This window comes from Juglans regia, chromosome 16 (assembly GCF_001411555.2).
Source record: "Juglans regia cultivar Chandler chromosome 16, Walnut 2.0, whole genome shotgun sequence".
In the NCBI taxonomy this organism is placed as follows: Eukaryota; Viridiplantae; Streptophyta; class Magnoliopsida; order Fagales; family Juglandaceae; genus Juglans; species Juglans regia.
The window spans coordinates 25,372,668-25,396,702 of NC_049916.1; the positions used below are offsets into that span (position 1 = coordinate 25,372,668).

Sequence of the window (24,035 nt, forward strand, 5' to 3'; positions counted from 1 at the left end):
TTTCTCAATTTTTTTTTTCTATTCATTAATATGGCCGTTAGAAGCTAAGCAGCTTGGACTCTCTCCTCAGTACATAGGGGGAACATGCATAGATGCATTGAGATTGAATACCAAGAAGACACGTGATCATGTGACCAAAGATTTTTTACTCCAAACATTAATTAATGTTTATTTATTTAAATGTCCTCACATGCAATTAATGTAGCTGGTACTGACCTTGAGACCTCCTTGGCCTTTTCTCGTAGCTTTAAAGTTTTATAATCCAATGAATTAGGAGATTCGTCGAGTCCGTCCATGCCCTGTTTACTCAGTTGGATTGCATGCATGCATGTGTCTGGCTCAACTTGGCTGAATGCATGGATGGACCGGACAGTCGTGTTTGGTCGAACAATGTTCCATGTCTTTGAGTTGAGTACTTTAACATACTAGCTAAGGCAAGATTACGTACCATTTTTAAGTTTTTCAATTCAACGTACAATCTGTTATTGTTCAATGTTCAATAAATATAGTAAGGTGATCTATCTCGTGTATTTCGTATTTTTATTTAAAGTTTTCAAATCCTGAATAACAACTTGAGAGGATTTTGTTATTGTTATTGCACTTAATTCTTAGGGGTTGGCTCAAGTGTTAAAGACATTGGGTTTGAGGGTATGCTTTCTCTAGATCTAAGATTTAAATCTCTTTAGATGTAAACAATCTCTATAGTCATTAGACTCATAGATTTTTTTCTTGAATTATTTAAAGCGTACTTGTGAAAAAACTCATTATCAAGAGCCTGTACATCTTTGAAATTAGTCGAGACGCTATTTTTAAACACCCAATATCAATAAAAAAAAAAAAATTGTTATTGAACTTATTCATATACTCTTGTTAGAATAAATGATTGTTAAAACCAATTTACTCCCCAAGACTTTTGGGATGAATTTTGTTACCATCTTCATCACCATACATAATATATATATATATATATATATATATGTGTATATATATACACATAGAGTGGGGCTACTCTGCCACCCCACTCTTACCGTTGGATGTACAGTCCAGTATTTTTTTTTCATTTTTTTTCATTTTTTTAATACATTTAGATATTTTTAAAAAATAAAAAAAATATACTAATATACTTAAAATTACTTTCTTAATTATTAAGTAAAAAAAATATAATTTTTTTACTAACGGTCAAATAAAACGATCAAAATTAATTGTATCATCATTGTCATCATCCAGGGACCAGGATGGACAGCTATCACAAGCCTAAAGAGGAATTATAGCACGTTCATAGAAATTTCTTTTCACACTAGAATTACCAAAATACCATCCTCAGTGGGCTAGCCATATAATTCAGACCCGTTGTTAAAACGTTATAGCCCATATTTTCTGGACCTGCCCCAAATAATTATAAGTCCGGTCCATGACTAAGTGTGATCGTTGTCTGAGAGTCGGAACTCCAGTCTCCTATTGGCTGGTCTCGGAGAAGCGAAAATGGAGAGCAGTGTTCAGAGGCGAGTGGAGGCTATTTCTCGTCACCTCCTACTGACACGACCTAATCCCGTTCTTTCTCCTGTAAGATGACTTCGTTCGCACTTTTCCGTTCCCTCTTTCCTAGTAATATACTATAAATTGCACGATATTGAGACTTTCTTTTGGGTTGTAAGATTTTACTAAAGGGTGGGCAGCCGATAAATGGTGAGGCTGAACCTGTGATCATAGGAGGTATGGTGTTGGACATTCATGCCACACCTTCGATGCCTGCAAATCCCAGAACAACCACTCCTGGAAAGGTATTCTTTTTAATTGTAATTTCGGTTTTTTCCCTTATTCTTGGCTCAAAAGTATTTCAATTATGTCAATTTCTTATGGACAAGAGCCCATTTGAGTATAGGTATTTATTATATTTTTTTAGTAATTTAATAATTTTCAAATGTCTGTTGGTACTTACCATTTATTATAAACGCATTTACAAGTTCTTCTTCTTCTTCTTCTTCTTCTTCTTCTTCTTCTTCTTCTTATTATTATTATTTATAGCTTTCCATTAGATATTATTAATTGACGAAGAGTTGGTTTCTCTGTAAATACAAATACAGGTGTGGATTATAGCTAATGGTAACATGTGCAGCAAACTGTTAAAATGATAGGAAAAGAAGTTCCTTTCTATATTTTTACACATCCACAAATGTATGTATTATCCGGAAACTTAACTTTAGCGAGTCTGCTGTTTAGGTTCGTTATGTACTAGGAGGTGTAGCAAGGAATGTTGCTGAATGCATGTCCAAGCTCGGAACAAAGCCTTATATGATTAGTGCTGTGGGTCTTGATATGGCAGGTGAGCTTTGTGTTTCTCTCTTTTTCATTATTTTGACAGATACGTAATGCGGAAGACAATTTTGTTCTGAAGATGTAAATGGAGCTTACACTATACTTGCATACGTAGGAATCCAATCTGGTTATCCGAGAGTTTTGTAATATTTTTATATCCAACATTATATTTTCTTGGAAGTGTGGCATAATCAATCTGTCGGTTCCATTTCTTTCCCCCAGCCTGAATGCGGATTGGGACACGGATGTTATGCAGCATGTATTAAATTCAGAAATATCCATCCTTGTGCATTAAAATACCTAATCACTGGCCTGTTTATCTCTACATTTTAGCAGAACTGATTTACATATGGATCAGAAGTTGTTTAGCCATTTCTATCCTCTTTCAATTTGACCAACAGCCAGTATAGCTTCCATTGAATCTGACAGATTTCACTTCTCTTACCAGGAAATTTGTTGATACAACACTGGAAATCTGCTGGGCTGTCAACAGAAGGTTTTCCCTTTCATGTTTACAGCCTTTAGTTGTCATCTGTGGAGACCATTTCTTTTCCAAATTGCATAAATCTTGATCTATATTTAAATTTTGTATCTGGTTGTTGAGCCAAAGCTTATCTCAACCTATTTCATACATTTCAATCAAAAAAGTTAAACTCATCTCAACTTAAAAAAATTAAACTCATCTCAATGGGACCTACCAAATACTACTATTTACAACTCAACTCAACTCAACTCAACTCAACTCAACATCCAAACGTACTCAAACTCAATAACTAGGTGCCTTTACTCCTACGTTGACTAACAGTTTTGTTTTAAGTTGGGATGGATAAGCCTCTAGCACAAAAAGGCTTTTTCTGTCACTAAAACAAGCCAGTATCACTCATATGTTTCTTAAGTCCCAGTTCAAAGGTGGACTGTTGGTACTTACCATAATATTTCCTTGGAATTTTTCCTCGCATTGGATTTGCTGGTGTGGCTTCTATGATGAGTAGTGTAGTGCCAGCATGCTTGTGTTGGCTATGGTAAAATATTGAGAATGGATTGGGAAGTTTTGAGTGACAAGAATACTTAGAAAAGATAATGTAGATTGTAGAAAACAAATTTGTAAAAATGAATTTTTTTTTTGATAAGTTTTGTAAAAATGAGTTGAAGATACATAAACTCAAGAGGGGGAGGACAAGTGTGACTGGCTTGTGTTTCTGAAATTCTAGATGTTTATTTATAAGCTTAGGCACAAATAGGAAATTTATTATAATGCATATATAATTTACCATTGTTGTGTTTGGTAGAAGCTGCTGGATGTGAAAAGAAAACATATATTTTTAGAAGAATTAGTTCAGTGCTAGCCACTAGTAACATCGGAAGTTTTGTTTCCTTCTTGTCTTGATGGAAATATTGATAAAAACATTAATGAATAAGGTTGGATATAATTTATGGGGCCATCGGATTGGGGGAATTTTTTCTTGAATTACCCGAAGTGCACTTGCGGGAACTCTTTGCTGAGCCTGTGCATGCCCGGGATTAATGAAGACTTTGTTCTCGACACTTGGTGCCAATAAAAAAATATTGAAACATTATCAGTACAAAGCATCGTACTGCTCTATTCTGACATAATATTATTTGGAGTAGGGATTCGGAAGCAACAAGATGTAGTGACTCCGGTTGTTTGCAACATACTTGATGTAAATGGAGAGTTGGCAGCTGCTGTTGCGAGTGTGGAAGCTATTGTGAGTTGATTTTTTATGGATTTAGTTATTCTGCTAATCTGCCAACTTATATAATTTTAAGAACAGTACCTTCAGGACATGATACTTTTTTATTCTAACCATAACTCAGGAAGAGTTTCTTACACCTGAGTGGATTCAACAATTCAAGGACAATATATGTACTGCTCCAATATTGATGGTTGATGCAAACCTGAGTCCTCTTGCTTTAGAAGCGTCTTGCCAAAGTACCTATAAACTCTCTCCAAGACATTTATTATTTGGAATTTTAGGATCATTGACTCTGCTGATTTTACGTCATTCTCATCTATCTCTTATCTCTATCTGGGTATTCCTCAGTTGCAGCTGAATCTAACATTCCAGTGTGGTTTGAGCCTGTATCAGTTTCAAAATCCAGAAGAATTGCTTCAGTTGCCAAGTATGTGAGTGCCATGCCACCCGGATGAGTATAAGTTTTCAGTAATTCATCTTGGTTTGCTTGGGGATTTTTGAGAAAGTGGTATTTTTCTATATGTTCTGAGTTCTGCTCTGTCATCTCATTCTATATTTAGGACTTAGTTTAGCAAAAACTTGGCATATGGTTTTATTTTTGTAGCACATGCTATGCTTGATCCTACACTTTGTTCAATTATTTTGCACAGCCTCCAGCTAATATGGAGGTTTATGCAGGTAAGCATTGCTTCACCTAATGAAGATGAACTTATTGCCATGGCAAATGCTTTGTCCTGTGCAAATGTGTTTCCTCCAATTGAAAGGGGGAATAAATATTCGGCAGAGTCACTGTTCCAAAAGCTGAAACCAGCGATCTGGCTTTTGCTAGAAAAGGGTATAAGAATGGTTGTTTTAACCCTTGGTTCAGATGGAGTGTTCTTATGTTCTAGAGGAGGGCCAACCGTCAAGAGAGCCAATTTGGAAAGAATCAAGGCATTTGATTCTTCTGGACAGCTCTATAAGGTTGTGACATCAAGCTGTCCGCCACATTGGCATGATGCTACAGATTTGGAAAGGGATTCTCATCTTTTTGCGGTGCATTTCCCAGCCCTTCCTGCATCAGTTGTGAGGCTCACAGGGGCGGGTGATTGCTTGGTTGGTGGGACGCTTGCTTCAATTTGTGCAGGTTTAAATATTATGCAGAGCGTGGCAGTTGGAATTGCAGCAGCCAAAGCTGCAGTCGAGGCAGAAGCCAATGTGCCGGGTGCATTTAGTTTGGCCACAATTGCAGGTATGTGATCATATATCGCATTTACAAGCAATTTGTAGAGATATACATTTCACAATCTCATCATGAGATATTTGGACAATGCACAGACAGAAATGATTCCAGGTTTTTCTCGATAGCATTTTGAGACACCGACACCAGTCCGTTAACAAAATAGATGACAGAACAAACCTGAAATTGCTAACGCATGGAGACATCAACCATAAGTAAATAAACATACAAGATACAACCAGAAACAAAGCTTAAAGCGGTAACTGATGTGAATTTCCTGTGCGTGCAGATGGTGCGAGGTCAGTGTACTCTGCTGCCAAAGTTTTGTTCAATCAACCGATGTTGTAAAGCGTCAAAGGATGTTCTCTATCTCTGAAATTTTCATTCTTGTATTTTGGTACCCTTTCTTGGATTAACAAGACAACGGAATCAAGATGGACCGATGCATCCTGAGACTGAGATCTCTTTTTCATATAAAATCAAGATCTTTGTATATTGACACAATTCATTGTTGATCACTTATCCTGGAAGAAAAAACACTACCAAGATGATGATAATACTAATAATAATACATTTCATGGTTGGTTTTGCAAAATTTCAATGAGTGACCGGCTTAAGGCTGAACTGAGATAAATTAAGTTCAATATAATTTTAAGCTGAGTCTGACATCTAAATATCCAATTTTCAAATCACTAAATTCATTTCAACTTTAAACTTTTTTACACGTGAGATTTATAATTTTTTTCAACTCAACGCTTCTTTACACTTGAGATTTATAATTTTTTTCAACTTCTTATAAATACATCTAAACTCATTTTAATATCTAAACATATCTAAATTCATCTTTAGTGGATCTTATAAAATTTATTCTATTATTTTAACTCACTACTATTTATAAAGAATTCAACTTAATTTAACTCAATATTCAAATGAAACCGTTAAGTATAACAAATAATACAATACAACATAGAAAAAAAAGCCAACTAGGTCTTTTCTTAATATTATTGAAAACGACTTTGATTCATTAGTAGGTAGTTTGATGTGATATGGCTTATTTATACAGATCATAATTTTTATAATTGGATGCATTGCATTTTCTTTCTAAACGGATTGTAATTTCTCATCTATAAATAAATAAATAAATGATTTGTACAGTTTTAATGTGTACAAAGTTTAGGTGTTCTTTTTTTTTTTCTTTAAAAGAAGTGAATAAATTTAAAATTCACATAAAAAAAATCTATTTTTTTAATAACAAGCTTTACTTTTTTTTTTCAATGCGAGTATGCGGATTTCTAGAAGATTGAGTTTAATATTATTCAAAAATAAATAAAAGAAAGTATAAATAAGTATCTGATTCTTTCAACCGACGTCGTTCATAAACACAGCCGTACAAGAACAAGGTAAAAAGAGTATCCCCACGCAGCAACGGCTACGTGAATGACTGAATGAGGTCCCTAAATCATGGCCTTATATATCACGTCCAAGCCATTAAAGCTGGTTTAATCCCAACCATTTTCACCTCCAATCAAGTCATTCACTTATACTCCAAACACGGCCTTATGCGCGAAGCTCGCAGATTGTTCGATGAAATGCCCGAGAAAAATGCTTTCTCTTGGAATGCAATAATCTCGGCTTATATAAAATCCCAAAACTTGACACAAGCGCGAGCGTTATTTAATGCCGCTTCCCATAGAGATTTGGTTACATATAACTCAATGCTGTCAGGATATGTAAGCACCGATGGGTATGAAGCTCATGCGCTTAAGTTGTTTATTGACATGCAGTCGGAATGTGAGGGGATCAGAATTGATGAGTTCACTCTCACAACAATGCTTAACTTGATCGCCAAGCTAGGTGTCGTATCATATGGGAGGCAGTTGCATTCCTATATGGTGAAAAGTGCTAATGATTTAAGCGGGTTTGCTGTTAGCTCTCTTATAGATATGTATTCTAAATGTGGCTGTTTTGAAGGAGCATGGTGGGTGTTTAGCGGATTTGATCATGGGGTGGTTGACTTGGTTTCGAAGAATGCAATGGTGGCGGCTTGCTGCAGGGAAGGCAAATTGGAATTGGCTTCGGATATTTTTTGGACGGAAGCCGAGTTAAATGACACGGTGTCTTGGAACACATTAATTTCAGGTTATGCTCAAATTGCTTATGGGGAGGAGACACTGAGATTGTTCGTTCTTATGGAAAAGAGTGGCTTTAGATGGAATGAATATACGTTTGCGAGCGTTTTGAGTGCTTGCTCTGGTCTGAAAAGTTTGAAGCTTGGAAGGGAAGTCCATGCTTGGGTTCTGAAAAACGGGTTGTGTTTGAATCCATTTATAAGCAGTGGCATTGTTGATGTCTACTGCAAGTGTGGGAATATAAAGTATGCAGAGTCAGTTCATTCAGCAATTGAGAGTCGAAACCCATTTGCAGTCACCTCGATGATTGTGGGGTATGCATCTCAAAGCAATATGGTGGAAGCCCGAAGGCTTTTTGATTCATTGCCAGAGAAGAATAATGTTGTCTGGACTGCTTTATTTTCAGGTTACATCAGATCACAGCAATGTGAAGCTGTGTTTGAACTTTTGCGTGAGTTTCAAGCTAAAGAAGGAACTGTTCCTGATGCTTTAATCCTTGTCAGTTTGCTCAGCGCTTGTGCAATACAAGCTGACCTTGGTCCTGGAAAGCAGATTCATGCTTACTTACTCAGAGCGGGGATTGAAATGGATGAGAAGCTGGTCACTGCTTTGGTTGATATGTACTCAAAATGTGGTAGCATCACATTTGCAGAAAAGATTGTCCAAAGAGTTACTGACAGAGATTCAGTGCTTTACAATGTAATGATATCCAGTTATGCTCACCATGGACATGAAACTGAAGCTATCCAGCTTTTTAAGGAAATGGTGGAGAGAAGTGTCAGACCGGATGCAGTCACCTTTCTCGCCCTTCTGTCAGCCTGTCGGCACTGTGGATTGGTAGAACAGGGTGAGCAATTTTTCCATTCCATGAGAACAGACTATAACATATTGCCTGAGATTGACCACTATGCATGTATGATTGATCTATATGGGAGGGCTAATCAACTGGAGAAGGCAGTGGCTTTAATGAAAATGATTCCAATAGAATTGGATGCTGTAATCTGGGGGGCCTTTTTGAATGCTTGTAGGACAAATGGGAATACAGCATTTGCAAGAGAGGCGGAGGAGAAACTACTAGAAAGTGAAGGAGTCGATGGGGCTCGGTATGTTCAATTGGCCAATGTCTATGCTGCAGAGGGCAATTGGGATGAGATGGGAAGAATAAGGAAGAAGATGAGAGGGAAGGAGATCAAGAAACTTGCCGGTTGCAGCTGGGTATATGTGCAAAACAGAGTTCATACATTCACTTCTAGTGATATATCTCATAGTAAAACAGAGGAGATATATAGAACCTTAGCCTGCTTGACTGAAGAACTAACCATATGAGATAGCCGGATCACTGTATTGAATTTGTGGTCATGTTTGATTGGCAGCATGACAACACGATTAATTTCTGATGCCTTGTGGATATAGAAATTCATGGGCTTTGGCACAACCGGATGAAGGGACCTCCATTAATCTTTAACAAGTTCTCGCTTCATCCTACTGGCCCCATATGGTAAGTTTCCCTTCCGTTCAAATATCAGTTCTTAGAAATTTGTAAAAAGGTGCTCTCTCACTTCTCAGTCTTGCAATACAAATCATAAATCGCTTATTAGTGCCATCTTATATCATAATCGAAACAAAAATACTTTTTTTCCCCTGATTGAATGCTATAGATAAAAAAAAACAGCATGCTGATGCTGTATTCTGTACTATTTTTCAAGCGTTAACAAACTTTCTGGTTGAGATTACGTTGGCTTCGCTCGAAATGCACACTCGAGGCAAAGATGTCCAGTGATACAACTGGGGCGTGGCTTGGGCAAGCAAAGATGGGGGGAAAACGACCTTGTCGTCTGTGTTGCAGTTGGAGTCTTGGACATGATGCAAGCCACAACGACCCCAACGACAGGTCTCCTCTATTCTCGTGTTGTTATCAGCCTAGGGGAAGTCATTACCATTACGGCATTACTTAACAGGCTACTCTCCTCGTTAAATAAGCGTTGCAAACGAATTAACTTATTTACTGTTGGTTTGAATAGGAAAATGAAATGAGATGATTTAAATAATTTAAATAAAATATTATTTTTAATATTATTATTATTTTAAAATTTAAAAAATGAAATTATTTATTATATTTTATATAAAAATTTTAAAAATATATAATAATGAGATGACACTCAAATGTTTTGAAACGGGGAAACGGGGCTTTCTGAGCTTTGAATCCGTCCAAGTCTCCGTCTATCTATCTATTTCTCAATCCTTTATAATTCAGCAACCACTCTCTGAGCTTTCCAGTTTCCAGCCCATTCGGGCATCCTAATCTCTCCGACTCTGAACCTCACCCAAGTGACCAAAAGCCGTTGACCCGAGCATACCCACATCTCCTTCTGTATCTCTGTCTCTCTCTCTGAGCGTCCTCACTCGCAACTCCAAAAGTGCCTTCTAATTAACCCCTTGTCACTACTTCTAATAACCATTTGAAGCGCCCCCCGCCTCTTCCAATGACTGGCCGCAGAGATGTGCTCTTGATGCGAAACACGGCTCAGCCGCTCCCCAAATCGAGAGTCGCAATCGGCGTGGCCATCGCAGTGGGAGTCCTGTTGGGGTGCGTCTTCGCCTTCCTGTTCCCTCACGGCCTCTTCCTCCCAACCCCTATTCTCACTCACACCATCTCCAAATCTGATAATGCCCAGGTTCCTATTTCCATGCCTCTTTTTTTTTTGGAAGAAGAATGTTCTTTTATTTTCTAAATTTTGGGATGTTGAATTGTTATTGGTGTTTTATAGTGTATAAGTGTGTAATTTGGTGGTTAGATTTGTGGGTCTAATCTGGGATTTTATTATTGGTGGTAATAAAGTCGTCGCGGAGAGTTTCTGAGGTTTTGTACTTTGAATTGGCCACGGGTTTTCCACCAAATGGTTAGCAAATTGGTTGAAAAGTTCTAGTTGCAAGTAATCTGTGTGCTACACCTCACCAAAAACTACATATAAAAACATATGTATATATGCACGATTTCCCTCGTCCCAATTTATACGTACAATTAACATGTATCTTAGAACACGCCAAATGATAAAAGCAAGAGAAATTGAAAATTGAATGTATATATGCATGATTTTCCTCGTCCCAAAAATATTATAAATTCGGATAGAGGCAGTAATTATTTAAGGCTACAATTCTGTTGCTTTTAAATATTTCGAATTTAATTAGAATGTAGTTTCTCTGTCCCAAAAAAAAACAATGAGAGAGCTGAAAATGTGAACCTCTGTGCTTATTTAGTTTGCAACCACCACCATTTGCGGTTTGACTTGAACTGGAGAATATTCATGTTGTGGTTCATGGGGGCCATGAGTCTTTGTAACTTGTTTCAAATACTGAAATTTTTATTATCTGATAGATTAACTGATAACTTATCGACGGAGATCATGAGACTGATATGTAACGCTTTCCCTCCCCATTTCCCAATGTGAGGGAGTTTATTTCAAACATGTTAATATGTGATATGTAGCTGTGCATCTCCTGCATTTTTTATATATTTCATCTTGTGGTCATGAGTATGGTGCATATGGAGTTCACATGGAGCTGAATGGATGGATGGGTAAATTCTTAGGCGCAGATTTTCAGTCTTTGTAAATAATGCTCACTTTTTTATACTTTCGTTGACTAGGTTGCTTCAGCCTCATGTGAATCATCTGAACGGATGAACATGTTGAAATCAGAGTTTGTGGCAGCATCGGAGAAAAATGCTGAGTTGAAAAAACAAATTAGGGAGCTTACAGAAAGACTTAAATTGGCTGAACAAAGGAAAGATCAGGCACAGAAGCAGGTTCTTGTGTTGGGTAAACAGCATAAAGCTGGACGTTTTGGTACTGTCAAGGGTTTAAGAACCAACCCTACCATCATCCCTGATGAATCCGTGAATCCAAGACTGGGAAAGATATTAGAGAAAGTTGCTGTTCAGAGAGAGCTCATAGTTGCTCTTGCAAATTCAAATGTGAAGGACATGTTGGAGGTCTGGTTTACTAATATTAAGCAGGTGGGTATAACCAATTATCTAGTTGTTGCTCTGGACGAGGAGATTGCCAGGTTCTGCGAGTCAAAGGCTGTTCCAGTGTATAAAAGAGACCCGGATGTAGGTATTGATTCAGTTGCAAGGACTGGAGGGAACCATGCTGTTTCAGGGTTGAAATTTCGTGTTCTGAGGGAGTTTTTGCAACTGGGTTATAGTGTTCTTCTGTCAGATGTTGATATTGTATATTTGCAGAATCCTTTTCATTATATATATCGGGATTCTGATGTGGAGTCCATGACTGATGGTCACAATAACATGACAGCTTATGGGTATAATGATGTCTTTGATGAACCTGCAATGGGTTGGGCTCGATATGCCCATACAATGCGGATATGGGTGTATAACTCCGGTTTCTTCTATATCAGACCAACAATCCCTTCTATCGAGCTTCTGGATCGAGTAGCCAGTCGGCTTTCTAGGGAGCCAAACTCTTGGGACCAGGCAGTTTTCAATGAGGAGCTCTTTAAACCATCACATCCAGGGTATGACGGGCTTCATGCTGCCAGGAGAACTATGGATTTCTATCTTTTTATGAACAGCAAAGTCCTCTTCAAGACTGTCAGGAAGGATGCTAAATTGAGCAAGTTCAAACCAGTAATTGTTCATGTGAATTACCACCCTGATAAGCTTCCACGGATGAAAGCAATAGTGGAATTTTATGTTAAAGGGAAGAAGGATGCCCTGGAAGCCTTCCCGGATGGTTCAGATTGGTAAAATTTGTATGCTCTTAGACATACCTTATAGCATTTGGGTGCTTAGCACGTTAAAATGGAATGTAGTATAAATGTTACAAAGCACGACGCGTTTTACTTGTTTCTTCTTCTGCGATTTATGCCCTTTCTGCATAGGCACTGTGATGCCATAAGCTTCACACCTGATACAACACTATGTTCGCTGAACTAAATGATGCTAGACCTTTTTTTTTTTTTTGGTCCTCTGTGGTCTTCAAAAAGACATGTTGTGCTTTTTACTTGTTGCTAGCTGTAGTGAATCAAGCCCCTTTTGTTCTAGCAGCTTATGTGAATCCTAAACCGTGGGGATGGACGTATATTATCTCTTAAGGCTTTAGCCATTCTCTAAGCTTGCTTGCTTGCGTTGTAAGCAGTCTGTAATATGTATGTCTGCAAACATGGAATTCAATATCTTAGCTTAATCTTAATCATGACCCTAGTTTCAGATGCAATAGGTCGCCACACAGACCTATCCAGCACGGCGGAGGGAGCGCTGGAGGGCGGAGAAAAAGGAGCAGTGGTTTTTTAATGCTTACTGCTTACTGACAACGGGTCAATGGGCCCTCAACTCTTTAGGTAGTATGTTTACGGATCGATTTCCGGTAACATTCCTCAAAACTATAATCACAACTCTGCAGATTTGAGGAAGAAATACGTATTTTAGAGCCCAGAAAAGCTTCACGACATTTTGCATCAACGTACAAATTCAATCAATCATAGATCCAAATCTCTATAGTTCGCATCCAACTCAAAAGTCCCGACAAACACTACTAATAAGCGAAATCTAATTTTCATCAAAAGCAAAAGCAATACTGTCAGCTCCTTGAAATCGAAGAATATATTATATATTACAATTGATAAAATTATTATGTACTTTATAATACAGATGACGTATGTTTATATTTCATAAAATTATTCTCTAGATTTTATGTTAATTTCATAGTAAAATCCTTGATTTTCAGTCACCGGAATCCAAAATTCTATTCAAGATAACTTGGAATGGACTTGACCGTACCCGGGTGACTCAAAAGGCGAGCCGGTCAAAATTGTGACCAGGAGACAGCATGTCTTTCACGATTTCACTTTCACCTTTGGCTGCAACACATCTTACCCTTTATTCTTCTTCTTCCTCTGTATTATTCTCTTTCTTTGTTGGGCTTCAAAAAGTATTGTGTTTTCTGTGCTTCCCGAGCTTCTTTGTCAGGAGGACCGAAGACAATGGGTGGGTTTCAGGCACCCACATTGCTTCATTTCCAGGAGCCCTTGTCTCTGCTCTGAAATTGGCTGTCTTGCATTTTGGTTCTTGCGTTTTCCTCACTTTCAAATGGGTGTCCTTTGCATAGAGGTTGGTGGGCCTCTTTGATTATCACTTTCCTTTATTTTTATTTTCCTCTCAAGTTTTTGGTTTCTTGTTTTGTTTTGCGCATCAAATCTTCTGAATTTCTGCTGTTAGTTATTGCTGTTTAAATATGATCAGCTGCTCTGACATTGCTTGTTTCCTAATGAATCTGATCTGCTTCCTTGCAAGATTTAGCCGTAAATGTACCGTCTTTTTCCTCTGGTTTATTTTTATGTACGGAAATATCCAGTTTATCCAATTAGTGAAGAAGAGTTACGTAAATTAGATGACAGATATGCAGAAAGAAACTGATGGAAGAAATAAATCACTAAACTGTTCAAAAGTAGTTCTTGGACAATAACGAGATAACATTAATTTTTAAGAAAGTTGAAAATATTGAATGATCGAAGATATTTCCGTTCTGGCAGGTTGGAACTAGGCGTTGATGGATTCCTAGTTGCACCCTTAATCATGAAATCAATACCAAAGGATGGCCTGCGCTCTATTATACCTCTTTGTTTCAGAGGAAAACCAGCCACACGCTTCGGCATATTCCCAAAAGTGAAGTCAGCAGGATATAGTCCAGGCAGTACGCCTGTATATCTAAATGTATATGATTTGACACCCGTAAATGGCTATGTTTATTGGGCTGGTCTTGGTATCTTTCACTCTGGTGTGGAAGGTTAGTTTACTTTTATCTTATATTTCTCTTAATCACGAACTTATAGTTGTTAATAGTAATTAGTAAGAGCATAAGTCGATGACTGAGTTAGAACATTTAGATTACATTACCGATGATGACAATTGCTTTTTTCTTGATTTGGTGTAAGATATTATGACATAGCAAGTGCAGTTGATTGGATTTTCGTTTACAGCAGAAAAATATAATGTTCTTGATTGAACTGAACCCTCTCGAACTATACTAAAAATAGTCTTGACCCATCTTCTTGAGGTCAATGACACGAGTCCTGTCTCACAATGTCTCTCCCTGAATTTTTTATTTGTCTGCCAAATTATCTTCTACACTTGCGCCACCCACGCGCAGCAAAAATGAACTCCAGTCTGTACTTGCAATATGTTCAGCCTAAACCATCAGACTCCTTGCTGGTGGCTAGACCAGTAAATTTTCTAATTCATAACGGATCCACTGCTATCTTCTGGCTAGATGCAAGCAATATAATTTTACATATTTCTGTAGCCTCAGTCCACTTGAAGGATATATTATTTTAACTTTGACATCTCGCCTCTATTTGCCTTTTTATTTTTTAACACTCAAGGATAGATTCTTGGATTCTCCATGACATGCATGTAAATATGTTTGTACAGACATATTAGTCTTTGAATGACCAGGACATGGAAGAGATCCATATATGTCAAATATTAATATTCTGCTATCTTCCTTTTTCTTCCCAAACCATGATATTTTCTGGATGATACAACTGTTTTCTGTTGTCCCTGTTGCTACTACAGTTCATGGGATTGAATATGCCTTTGGAGCTCACGACTACCCGACTAGTGGTGTCTTTGAGGTTGATCCTCGACATTGCCCTGGCTTCAAGTTTAGGAAGTCAATATTTATGGGTACAACATGCTTAGAACCTGTACAGGTTAGAGAGTTCATGGAGCGCCAGTCGGCAAACTATAACGGGGATACGTATCACTTGATTGCTAAGAACTGCAATCATTTTTGTGAGGATATATGTTACAAGCTGACTGGGAACCGAATGCCAAAATGGATAAATAGACTTGCAAGAATAGGTAGGTTACCTAAATCATACACTCTATTTTACTTTGAGGTTTGGCTTGCAGTAAGTTTTTGGCTCTAAGTATCTTAAGAGTGCTCAGGGCGTGAATGCATTTTATATCATGGATTAACTCGAATATTTTTGTAGCATACATCAATTTCACTGCCTCATCCTCTCCATATACAATGGAAAATTGAAATTACTCTCAGGATTTCCCCCTTCATGCTGATGTTTCATGGAGAGGTTTGGATAGTGAGTTGAGATGAGATGAAATAAAAATTGAAAGATGAATAAAATATTGTTAGAATATTATTTTTTAACATTATTTTTATTTTAGAATTTGAAAAAGTCGAATTATTTATTGTATTTTGTTTAAGAATTTGGGAAAATTGTAATGATTAGATGAGATGAGTTGAAATGATTTCTGAATCCAAACAAGGCCTAAGGCTGATTAGGCTTACACGTGGTGTAGTTCGTAGAGCATAAGGCTCTAATGTAATAACATCTAAATAGAAATTGATGCTTAGTTTTTGCCTTACAACATTTACACATGCAGATTATATTTTCTTGGGTTTCATCATCCAGGCACCAACCTAGAGAACCAGGGAGCACCTACTTTTCTGAAAACAAAATAAAATAAAAATGGAGGTTGAACAAGATGTTTATTGAGTTGCATGCCTTGCTACTGCATAAGTTACCTTGATATTTGTTACCCTCGTTCATGTGCTGGTTACAGTAACTAATTCTTGCATCTTTTGTCTTCCTTGTAGGTTCACTGTGCAACTGCGTACTCCCGGAGGCCCTCAAAGCAACCACTGTATGCCATGACCCTGACTTCCAGGGATGTGACAATGAAAAGAAGAAATTGAGGAGTGCCTTTAGTTATCTGTCATCAATATCAATGCATCAGAGGGAAGTATCAATGTCATCGTTGTTTCTACATTCTCACTATAAGGGCTGTTTACCACCATGGGAGTTGAAGAGGTCTAGGACTGGTTCGATGAAGGAACAGTGAGTAGACTTCATTTCTTTGTAGTTGAAGGGACACTGAACGTCCATCTTGCAATATTGAGCTATTGGAGAGGGGGTGTGCTATTCCTGCTCATTTTCATCCACAATGGCCTTCAAAGACTGAAATCTGTGCGAGTTTGTTGTTGTGAATTTTAAAAAACAAAATAGAAAGGCATATTCTTCTGGTTTTCTGTATTTTTGCTAACCTTTGGAATTTGCTTCTTGTATTTATAAAATTGTATGCTGATATTAGCTCCATTGATGTGCAGTCATATCTTTACAACAAAAGAAGAAACCAAATAGGTTGCTGAATTGTTTTCATACCATTTTGAGCTCCCATATAACGTGTTCTTGTTGTTGTCAGTGTTGTGTATATTTGTAAATCCAAAGAAGGAAAGGAAAGCGTAGCTTCAACCCTAATCTCCATAAAGTTTGGACCATTCATTTATCATCAGTTCAAGCTATGGCTTGAAGCCAAACCCCAAGATTCAAGGGGAATGACTGGTATCCGGACTACCACTTCAGCTAAATGGACTGCATTAATTTAAAGCTTTTATTTTTTATTTTTTTTAAGAATATAAAGTTTTTCGTTACGAAAGAAAAAAAATACATTTGGTAAATAATCCAAAGGCTAACTCCATTAGTACTGAGAGTGGTGGTCCAATGATCCTAGATCTGGAGAAGTATAAGGTCTTGTTTAGATACAGAAATGGTTTTATCCCATTTTATTATTATAATTTTATTAAATTATCGTACAAAATATAATAAATAATTTAAATTTTTTAAAATTTTAAAATAATAATAATATTATAATAATATTATATTTAATTTTCATCTAAAATAATTTCATCTCATTATCTAAAAATAATATTAAAAAATATTCTCTATATTTTATTCAAAGCTTGGGCGATAACTTTTAGATTTTATTTTATTTTTCTTGATTATTATTAGGTAGGAATAACTCTATTAGCCGCAGTCCCCAAAAATGACTCACGAAATGAGGCAGATTTAATTATTTAAGCTATATTCTAGTTTCTAACATCCTTACAAGAGGTTTGTAACTTTGTTCTCATCCCTCTAGTTTTCGTTAACTGATCTTGGTGGAAGGTTGCACACGGCTTACTCAATAACATGTAATATATGTGCACAGTTTTCACTTCATCCCTCCGTTTCCATCTCATTTCTATAGGAGAAAAAAAAAATGTTTGAACTCAAGCTCAATTATGAAAATGAATAACTTTGTTGCTTAAATAAAACTAAGAAAATATTATAACCACAAATAAATTACATAAGAATAAACTCACAAACTAACGTGACTTATTATGATACGTCAGATTATAAAATTATTTTTATTATAAAATAGATCTAACGAATCTCATAAAACCAGGTCAGTTTGTGTGTTTACTTTTGTATATATCTTTTTGTGTATATGGTAGTTTTCATAAAACCATATAAGGTGCAGAACATAGTTGTTTTTTTGCATAATTTTCCGAAGTATGGCAGTAAAAAGCATGTCCTCCACTCTCCCCCCCCAATTAAAAAAAAAAAAAAAACCCACCCAAGAAAAAGGAAAAGAATAAATACATAACTAAAGTCTTGTGCAGATGATTCACGTCCAAATAAAGAAAATCGAATGTCCCCAACCAATATCTCAAACATGTCACGGAATACAAACATCTCCCAGTGGGCTTCTACATTTTGAAGAATTCATGCCCAAAACAGCACCACCCTAGGAAGTCCTGCAACAAAATTTACAGCCCTTGAACCATCGAGCAATGAACTCAGTGCATAGCATCACAAATGGCTGTTATATGCAACGCGGGAACAGGGTCTGTCCGACATACCCACCAGCCATTGCCCTACGCACATTGGATTCAAACAACTTTGGGTGGTCTCTTAAAACTGCAGCTGCATCATGATTGAGTGGATCTTCACTATTGGGTTCCTGTAAACAAACAATTTATGATTAACAGGGATCCACCTAGTAGTAGTAGCAAGAATGGACTTGTGAATGAATAATCAAAATACCGTATAAAGATGAAATAGGCCATATATTATAGTGTTTATATTTAAAACAGGTTTCCAGTCTTCTCTTAGAATGTTGAGGCAGACATTTCCTTCCAAGTCAATATTAGGATGGTACACCTGCAAGTTGGACACATTGTTAAAACTATCTTTCCAAACATAACATATAATGTTTATCAAGAACAACTTCTTTAGAGAACAGGATGTGCTTCGTTTACCTTTGTCTTGCACTTGACCTTTGGTGCTTCATGAGGGTAAATGGGTGAAACTTGGAAAGAGAACAAAAATGTGCCACCTCTGTAACAAATAAATAAATAATAATAAAGATAATAGACTGCATTCGGCTTCCACTTTTTTATTTTCAAAACTAGAAAAAAAAAATCAACTTCAATCCAAACATCTTAAAAAAAAAAAAAAAAGTCTATTTCTCAAAAAAAACTTTTCATCTAACTATTTGGCCAGGTTACAACTTTCAAAAAAATTTAACCCTAAGGGTTGGCTCACAGGGTTGTGGTTTTGGTGTTATGCTCTCTTCAGGTCTAAGGTTCGAATCCTTGGATGCAAACAATTTCTAAGGGCCCACATCCCATTAGTGAAAAGCTGATTCTTTCTTTACCTGAGCCATGTGATGGGGATGCGTTACATATGTCCAGGGTTTAAATGGATTAAAGATGTGTTGCATTTGCATGGTCTCCAGGATTCCACATTATTAAAAAAGATCTTTCACAAAATTTAAAAACGATACATCTACAAATATCTTATCCAGGCAAATTTTCAAATCTACCTACCCCCTCTCACAAATCCTAATACAAAACATATCTAAAAAATTTTTTATCTAAACAAATTTCCATTTTTCCTACCCACTTCCACAAAACATGTCTCACAATTTTTTTCTCCAAATTTTTTTCCCAGAATTGTAAAAATTTCTCATAACATTTTCACCAATCAAATATGCTTGTTAAGTATTCAAACTTCCACCACATATAATGGCATGGGGTGTTACTAGAAAAACCTCATAAACATGATGCTCCATCATCCACAGAAGAAAACTGAAGATTTTTACAGAGTGTACTTACAAATAATATCCTTCATCAGGCCGAATGGTAACCTCGAAGTTCATCAAGTCATCCTTGCCACTGGGGAAAGATATGGTACAAGATTTTGGTAGGTTCAGTTCACTGATATCTACACAATGAAAAACATAAAAAGTTTAGAACATAAACCCATATGGCTCTGCTGGAAGCAAGTGGGTCAGACTATGTATATATGAGAATCTGCGCTTGATAACAATTCGTATGCAAGACATAGGTTTTGTGAGTAAAGAACCAATGTATGACAATGAAATCCTGAAACTTCTGTCAAAAAAATTTTCAGATATAAATAAGTCGGCTGAGCTGGTCCTCATAGCAACTGTTTCAGGTACCTTCCGGCAAACACTTGATTATAATATTCTAGTTATTCATATATAAATATTAGAGTCTACCTTTGTGAAGACGTAATTCTCCTGCACTTTGCTTCTTGATAGGTGTCTTTCCATTAGCACTCTCTGCAAGTTCCCTTTGCTTTTCCTTCACTTTAAATAGCCTAATCATTTTTCCTACACCATAATATCAAAATCAGTTTATGAGGAATGCAATACTACCATATCCCAAAAAACCTTGGGCAGCACAAAAAATAAAAAAATCAACTCTTAAATAACTTAAAAAGTATGCAGTCTGCCTTGGCATAACAAATGATTTCTTAGGTATCATTACATGAGTAGCACACATACGATCTCCATAAAGACAATAACCAGTATGGATTATAACCAGGCCCGAGAGTTTCACTCAAGCCCTACCAAACTTCTGGACACTGTTGGGAATGCAACAAACTAATCAGCATCAAAAAAGTTCAGGCCACATTTTGCAAGTAATAATCATTACTGTTAACTCATTCCGAGTCTGGCCATTCTTACAAAGGAGTTTTTTGACAAGTAATAATTCTTCATTAATAAGCGAAACAGGAAGCATAAAACATTTTTATAAAGAATTGAACCTCCATTATGCCTCCCAAGAAGAGTAACTTCCTTGGGGGATTTCAGTTACTATTCAAATACCAAATTATAATTGCTATTCTGCATATCTCCCATCTCCATGCCATTTAGTTTCTCTATATTGCTCTCGGAAGATATTGCAAAAACGCAAAATGATATGAGCAAATATGGCTCAATTGAAGAATGGATCACAGCAAAGCAAAATTCAGCGTCAATGATTCCTCCATTGTTACAGACTATTATTTTCCTCCAGGTGCTCTTAATTTATCATTTCTTTCCAGAAGAGCATTGGACAAAAGCATGAAAGCTAAGAAACCCATTATTTTCAGGAACAAAATCATTATTTCCAAAAAAGCATTGAACGGTGTAACTTCTGACTATTTTTTCAGAAAAAAAATATTCAAGGAACACCACTCCAACCTTGTTCTAGAGATCTAACAATTAAACACGCATTCTAGCCACCAGAAATTCTTGAAACCAAAACGAACATATCTCTCACTATATCTAACCGGTAACCGTGATCCTACGATAACTCCATTAGGTAGGAGAAGGACGATCTCATGAACACTAGCTAATGACAAAGATTCAAAGATCCACATGAGAGAAAAAATAATAATAAATAAAAAACCGCAGCTACTTTAGCTTCAAGTAACTTTCATAGATCATACAACAATTCAGCAGCTTATCCACGGGATGTTGAGACGGTCATCATCCCGTAGAAAAACTTTCACAGCAAACCCGCCATGCTTAAAGGAAGTTATTTACTTAGCAAACCAAACACCCAGACACAACAAGTTCAGTCATTCCAAATATACAAAGCATTTCAGCAATTCATAACACAAGCACCCAGAATACCGAGCAAATAATTCAAACAAAACAAAACCCAAACAGAATCAATCCTACGTAATTATGAAATTTACAACCAAACGCAATCGCAAAAGAATCGAGAACCTTATCTAAAGACCCCTAAACACAAATCAAAGCTAAGAAAAATACACAAACCTATATATGTATGAAATATGTCAAACAGCTGAAGCCCACAACCTGGATCAGATTAGCGAAGAGAGATGTGAAGGCAGACAAAACGCGAGAAATACGATCGCGTGTAAGGAAAATTATGGAAGAGAAGAAAAAGAGCGAAGCTTTTACCTTTGTGCAGAGAGAGAGAGTGAGAGAGCCAAGCTAAGGAGGAATCTCGAGTATTTTTATTTAGAAAGGGTGGGGTCCGAGTCGCTGTGTCTCTCTCTTTCAATTTTTCTCTTCCTCGCGTCAATCATCGTCATCCACTACAAGTCGGATTTAGTTTCGTAACTTTCGTTCGCTTTCGACAATGAACGGGCTCTATCGCATTCTTTCGTCTTCCTTCCCATGAAATCGCCAATCACCAACTGCCACGTGAATGTCTTGAGACGCAGCCAAAACAGCTCATGTAAATCAAGCCGGTGTGCAGTTACACCCTCCAATCCCATACTTTATTTTTAGAACGTAACAATTTCATTCGTAATAATGTCATAATCAATTATAATGATAGCGCCATGAAATTAAAGATTAGCATCTAATAAGACTCTAGATTGAATAAAGTTTTATATAACCAGTTTGATACAAAAGTCTCTCAAGTCATTTCAATTCATCTCATCTAATCAATATAATTTTTTTAAATTTTCACACAAAATATAATAAATAATTCAATTTTTTTAAATTTTAAAATAATAATAATAATAAAAATAATATTTTATTCAATTTTCATCTTATCTCAATTTATTATTCAAACATTCCCTAAGATCACCTCTAAACTATATCATCCACGAGACGAACATGCTTCACAAGTAAATGAGCTCTTCCATTCTCTTGTCTCCCAACATGAAGTACTTTGTAGTCCCAAAAAAAAAATAAAGGGCTTTGAATCTCAAATATCATATTTCATTGTCTATAAAAGTTAGGTGCCTTAGAGTCAATAGCTTCAATCACAAACAAAGAATCTCATTCTAATATCAAACTAGAAAAACTCAAATGCAATATCATTTATAATTTCCTCAAAATAACCAAAGTCTCAATTTCATCCACTTCAAACGGCTCAAATTCTTTTCGACACAAAGCAAATAAAACATCTACTTTATCATCCCTTAAAAATAATCTTAACACCCACAGAGTTAGAAGAACGAAACAATGAACTATCAAAATTAAGTTTTACCATACCCAATTGGGGAGGAGGGGTGTGTTTTCAAGAAAGAATACTTTCATCACATATAATTAACTAATGTGATTTATGGTAATGTGCCCCTCAACAATTGCTAAACAATTATCAACAACAACATGAAGCACACAATTAGAATAATGAAATAACTTCAAATTCATATATTTCTTTAAACCCCAATAAATGGTAATGAATCTAGAAACTGAAGTTAATTTATATTGATCAAAGCTCGTCCCAAATCAAACTAATTAATGGCAATTTTCAAAAAAGGTAAAACGAAATGACAACATACAACCAAAATATTTTTTACATTCGAATAATCCAAAAAAATATGACAACAATTTTCCTCTACCAGCTGACAAAGTGAACAATTCACATTAGAAAGAACACCCCAGCTTCATTAAATTCAATTTTGTGGGGAGGCTATCCTTACAAGCACACCATCCAAAATTTTTAAATTTATTCAAAAGATTCGTATTCCAGAATTGAAACCAAAAATGTGAAGAATTATGAGATTGAAAACTTTCAACTCCAATTGTAGAACCAAATAATGTCATTGCTAGATGATATCCAGACTTTACTGAATAAAAACCATTTTTAGTTCATGTTCATACAAATTTATCTTCACATCCTCTTGAAAGTAAATAAGTTGTAAAATAACATTAGCAACAAAATGAGGACAAATAGACGGTATCAAATCCACGTTCAAAGAGCCATTGTTATGATGCACAAGGACATTAACCATCAAATCATCTTGAATAACATAGTTAAGAGAAAGTGATTGAGATAACCAAAAAGTTGGAACCCATTTGTCTTGATTTATCCTAACACTATCACGTTTCCCTATCCTCCAAATACCAACATTTATCAAAAGAGGTTTAGCAATACAAATACTCATCCACACATAAGAGGGCTTCCTACTCATATTTGAGTGCAAAATATCTATAGTAGGAAAATACTTAGTTTTATAAACTCGATACGGTAAGAAAACAGATTTTGGATAGACCACCAACATTGTTTTGCTAGCAAAGCCAAATTAAAAAGCTAAAGATTCTTAAAGCTCATACCGTCTCTCATATTTGAAGAACACATATTTGACCAACTAAGTCAATGTATCTTCCGTTCAAATTGGCGTTGTCCCTACCATAATTTAGCAAATAATCATTCCCAGTCTCTATAAAAGAATTTGGATAATAAAAAACAGTTCAATGTAGGTAGGTAAAGCCTATACAATTGCTTTGATTAATATTTTTCTACTGGCTTGTGAAAGCAAGTATTCCCTATAGCCTTGCAACTTGTTCCAAATCCTATCTTTTAACTCCTTAAATGTATAGCACTTCAACCGTCCAATCAAATAATGAAGACCCAAATACTGATCATGAGCTTGGAGAGAATGCACATCCCAAATGACCATAATTGTATTAACTTTTTCAAGTTTTGTATTTGGGCTAATCAAAAGTTCAGATTTATTCATATTGATATATTATCCCAAAGCCAACCCATATACTTGTAACAACTGCTTCAAATT

The 24,035-nt window shown here is 36.2% G+C and overlaps 4 protein-coding genes across 6 annotated transcripts; 3 read left to right on the forward strand and 1 right to left on the reverse strand.

Annotated features, from left to right (window-relative positions):
• The first annotated feature begins 1,444 nt into the window (after positions 1 to 1,444).
• Positions 1,445 to 8,873, forward strand: LOC109003287 (putative pentatricopeptide repeat-containing protein At3g18840). The gene is given in 11 exon segments (XM_035686248.1): positions 1,445 to 1,563; positions 1,656 to 1,781; positions 2,221 to 2,323; positions 2,765 to 2,812; positions 3,946 to 4,043; positions 4,153 to 4,267; positions 4,380 to 4,462; positions 4,710 to 5,262; positions 5,540 to 5,595; positions 6,696 to 8,696; positions 8,698 to 8,873. Coding segments are annotated over 11 exon segments (3,294 nt in total). The 5' UTR covers positions 1,445 to 1,482; the 3' UTR covers positions 8,728 to 8,873.
• Positions 8,874 to 9,567: 694 nt separating this feature from the next.
• Positions 9,568 to 12,443, forward strand: LOC109003305 (arabinosyltransferase RRA3-like). The gene is made up of 2 exons (XM_018981397.2): positions 9,568 to 10,054; positions 11,026 to 12,443. The coding sequence occupies exons 1-2, from the start codon at positions 9,863 to 9,865 to the stop codon at positions 12,142 to 12,144; spliced, it is 1,311 nt and encodes a 436-aa protein (XP_018836942.1). The 5' UTR covers positions 9,568 to 9,862; the 3' UTR covers positions 12,145 to 12,443.
• Positions 12,444 to 13,174: 731 nt separating this feature from the next.
• On the forward strand, positions 13,175 to 16,619 carry LOC109003306 (deSI-like protein At4g17486). The gene is made up of 4 exons (XM_018981398.2): positions 13,175 to 13,506; positions 13,929 to 14,182; positions 14,971 to 15,258; positions 16,016 to 16,619. The coding sequence occupies exons 2-4, from the start codon at positions 13,972 to 13,974 to the stop codon at positions 16,258 to 16,260; spliced, it is 744 nt and encodes a 247-aa protein (XP_018836943.2). The 5' UTR covers positions 13,175 to 13,506; positions 13,929 to 13,971; the 3' UTR covers positions 16,261 to 16,619.
• A 1,200-nt stretch (positions 16,620 to 17,819) lies between these two features.
• LOC109003307 (NEDD8-conjugating enzyme Ubc12-like) lies at positions 17,820 to 21,617 on the reverse strand. 3 transcript variants are annotated; one of them, XM_018981400.2, is made up of 7 exons: positions 21,463 to 21,617; positions 21,316 to 21,357; positions 19,765 to 19,878; positions 19,358 to 19,466; positions 18,500 to 18,578; positions 18,285 to 18,401; positions 17,820 to 18,201 (listed from the first exon to the last, which is right to left on the reverse strand). In XM_018981400.2, exons 3-7 carry the CDS (start codon positions 19,871 to 19,873, stop codon positions 18,064 to 18,066), a joined length of 552 nt encoding a protein of 183 aa, XP_018836945.1. In that variant the 5' UTR covers positions 19,874 to 19,878; positions 21,316 to 21,357; positions 21,463 to 21,617; the 3' UTR covers positions 17,820 to 18,063. The 3 variants fall into 3 exon arrangements, with proteins under 3 accessions (XP_018836945.1, XP_018836946.1, XP_018836944.1); XM_018981401.2 differs by lacking the exon at positions 21,316 to 21,357 and having other exon boundaries at positions 21,463 to 21,565; XM_018981399.2 differs by having other exon boundaries at positions 21,316 to 21,488.
• Between the last annotated feature and the right edge of the window lie 2,418 nt (positions 21,618 to 24,035).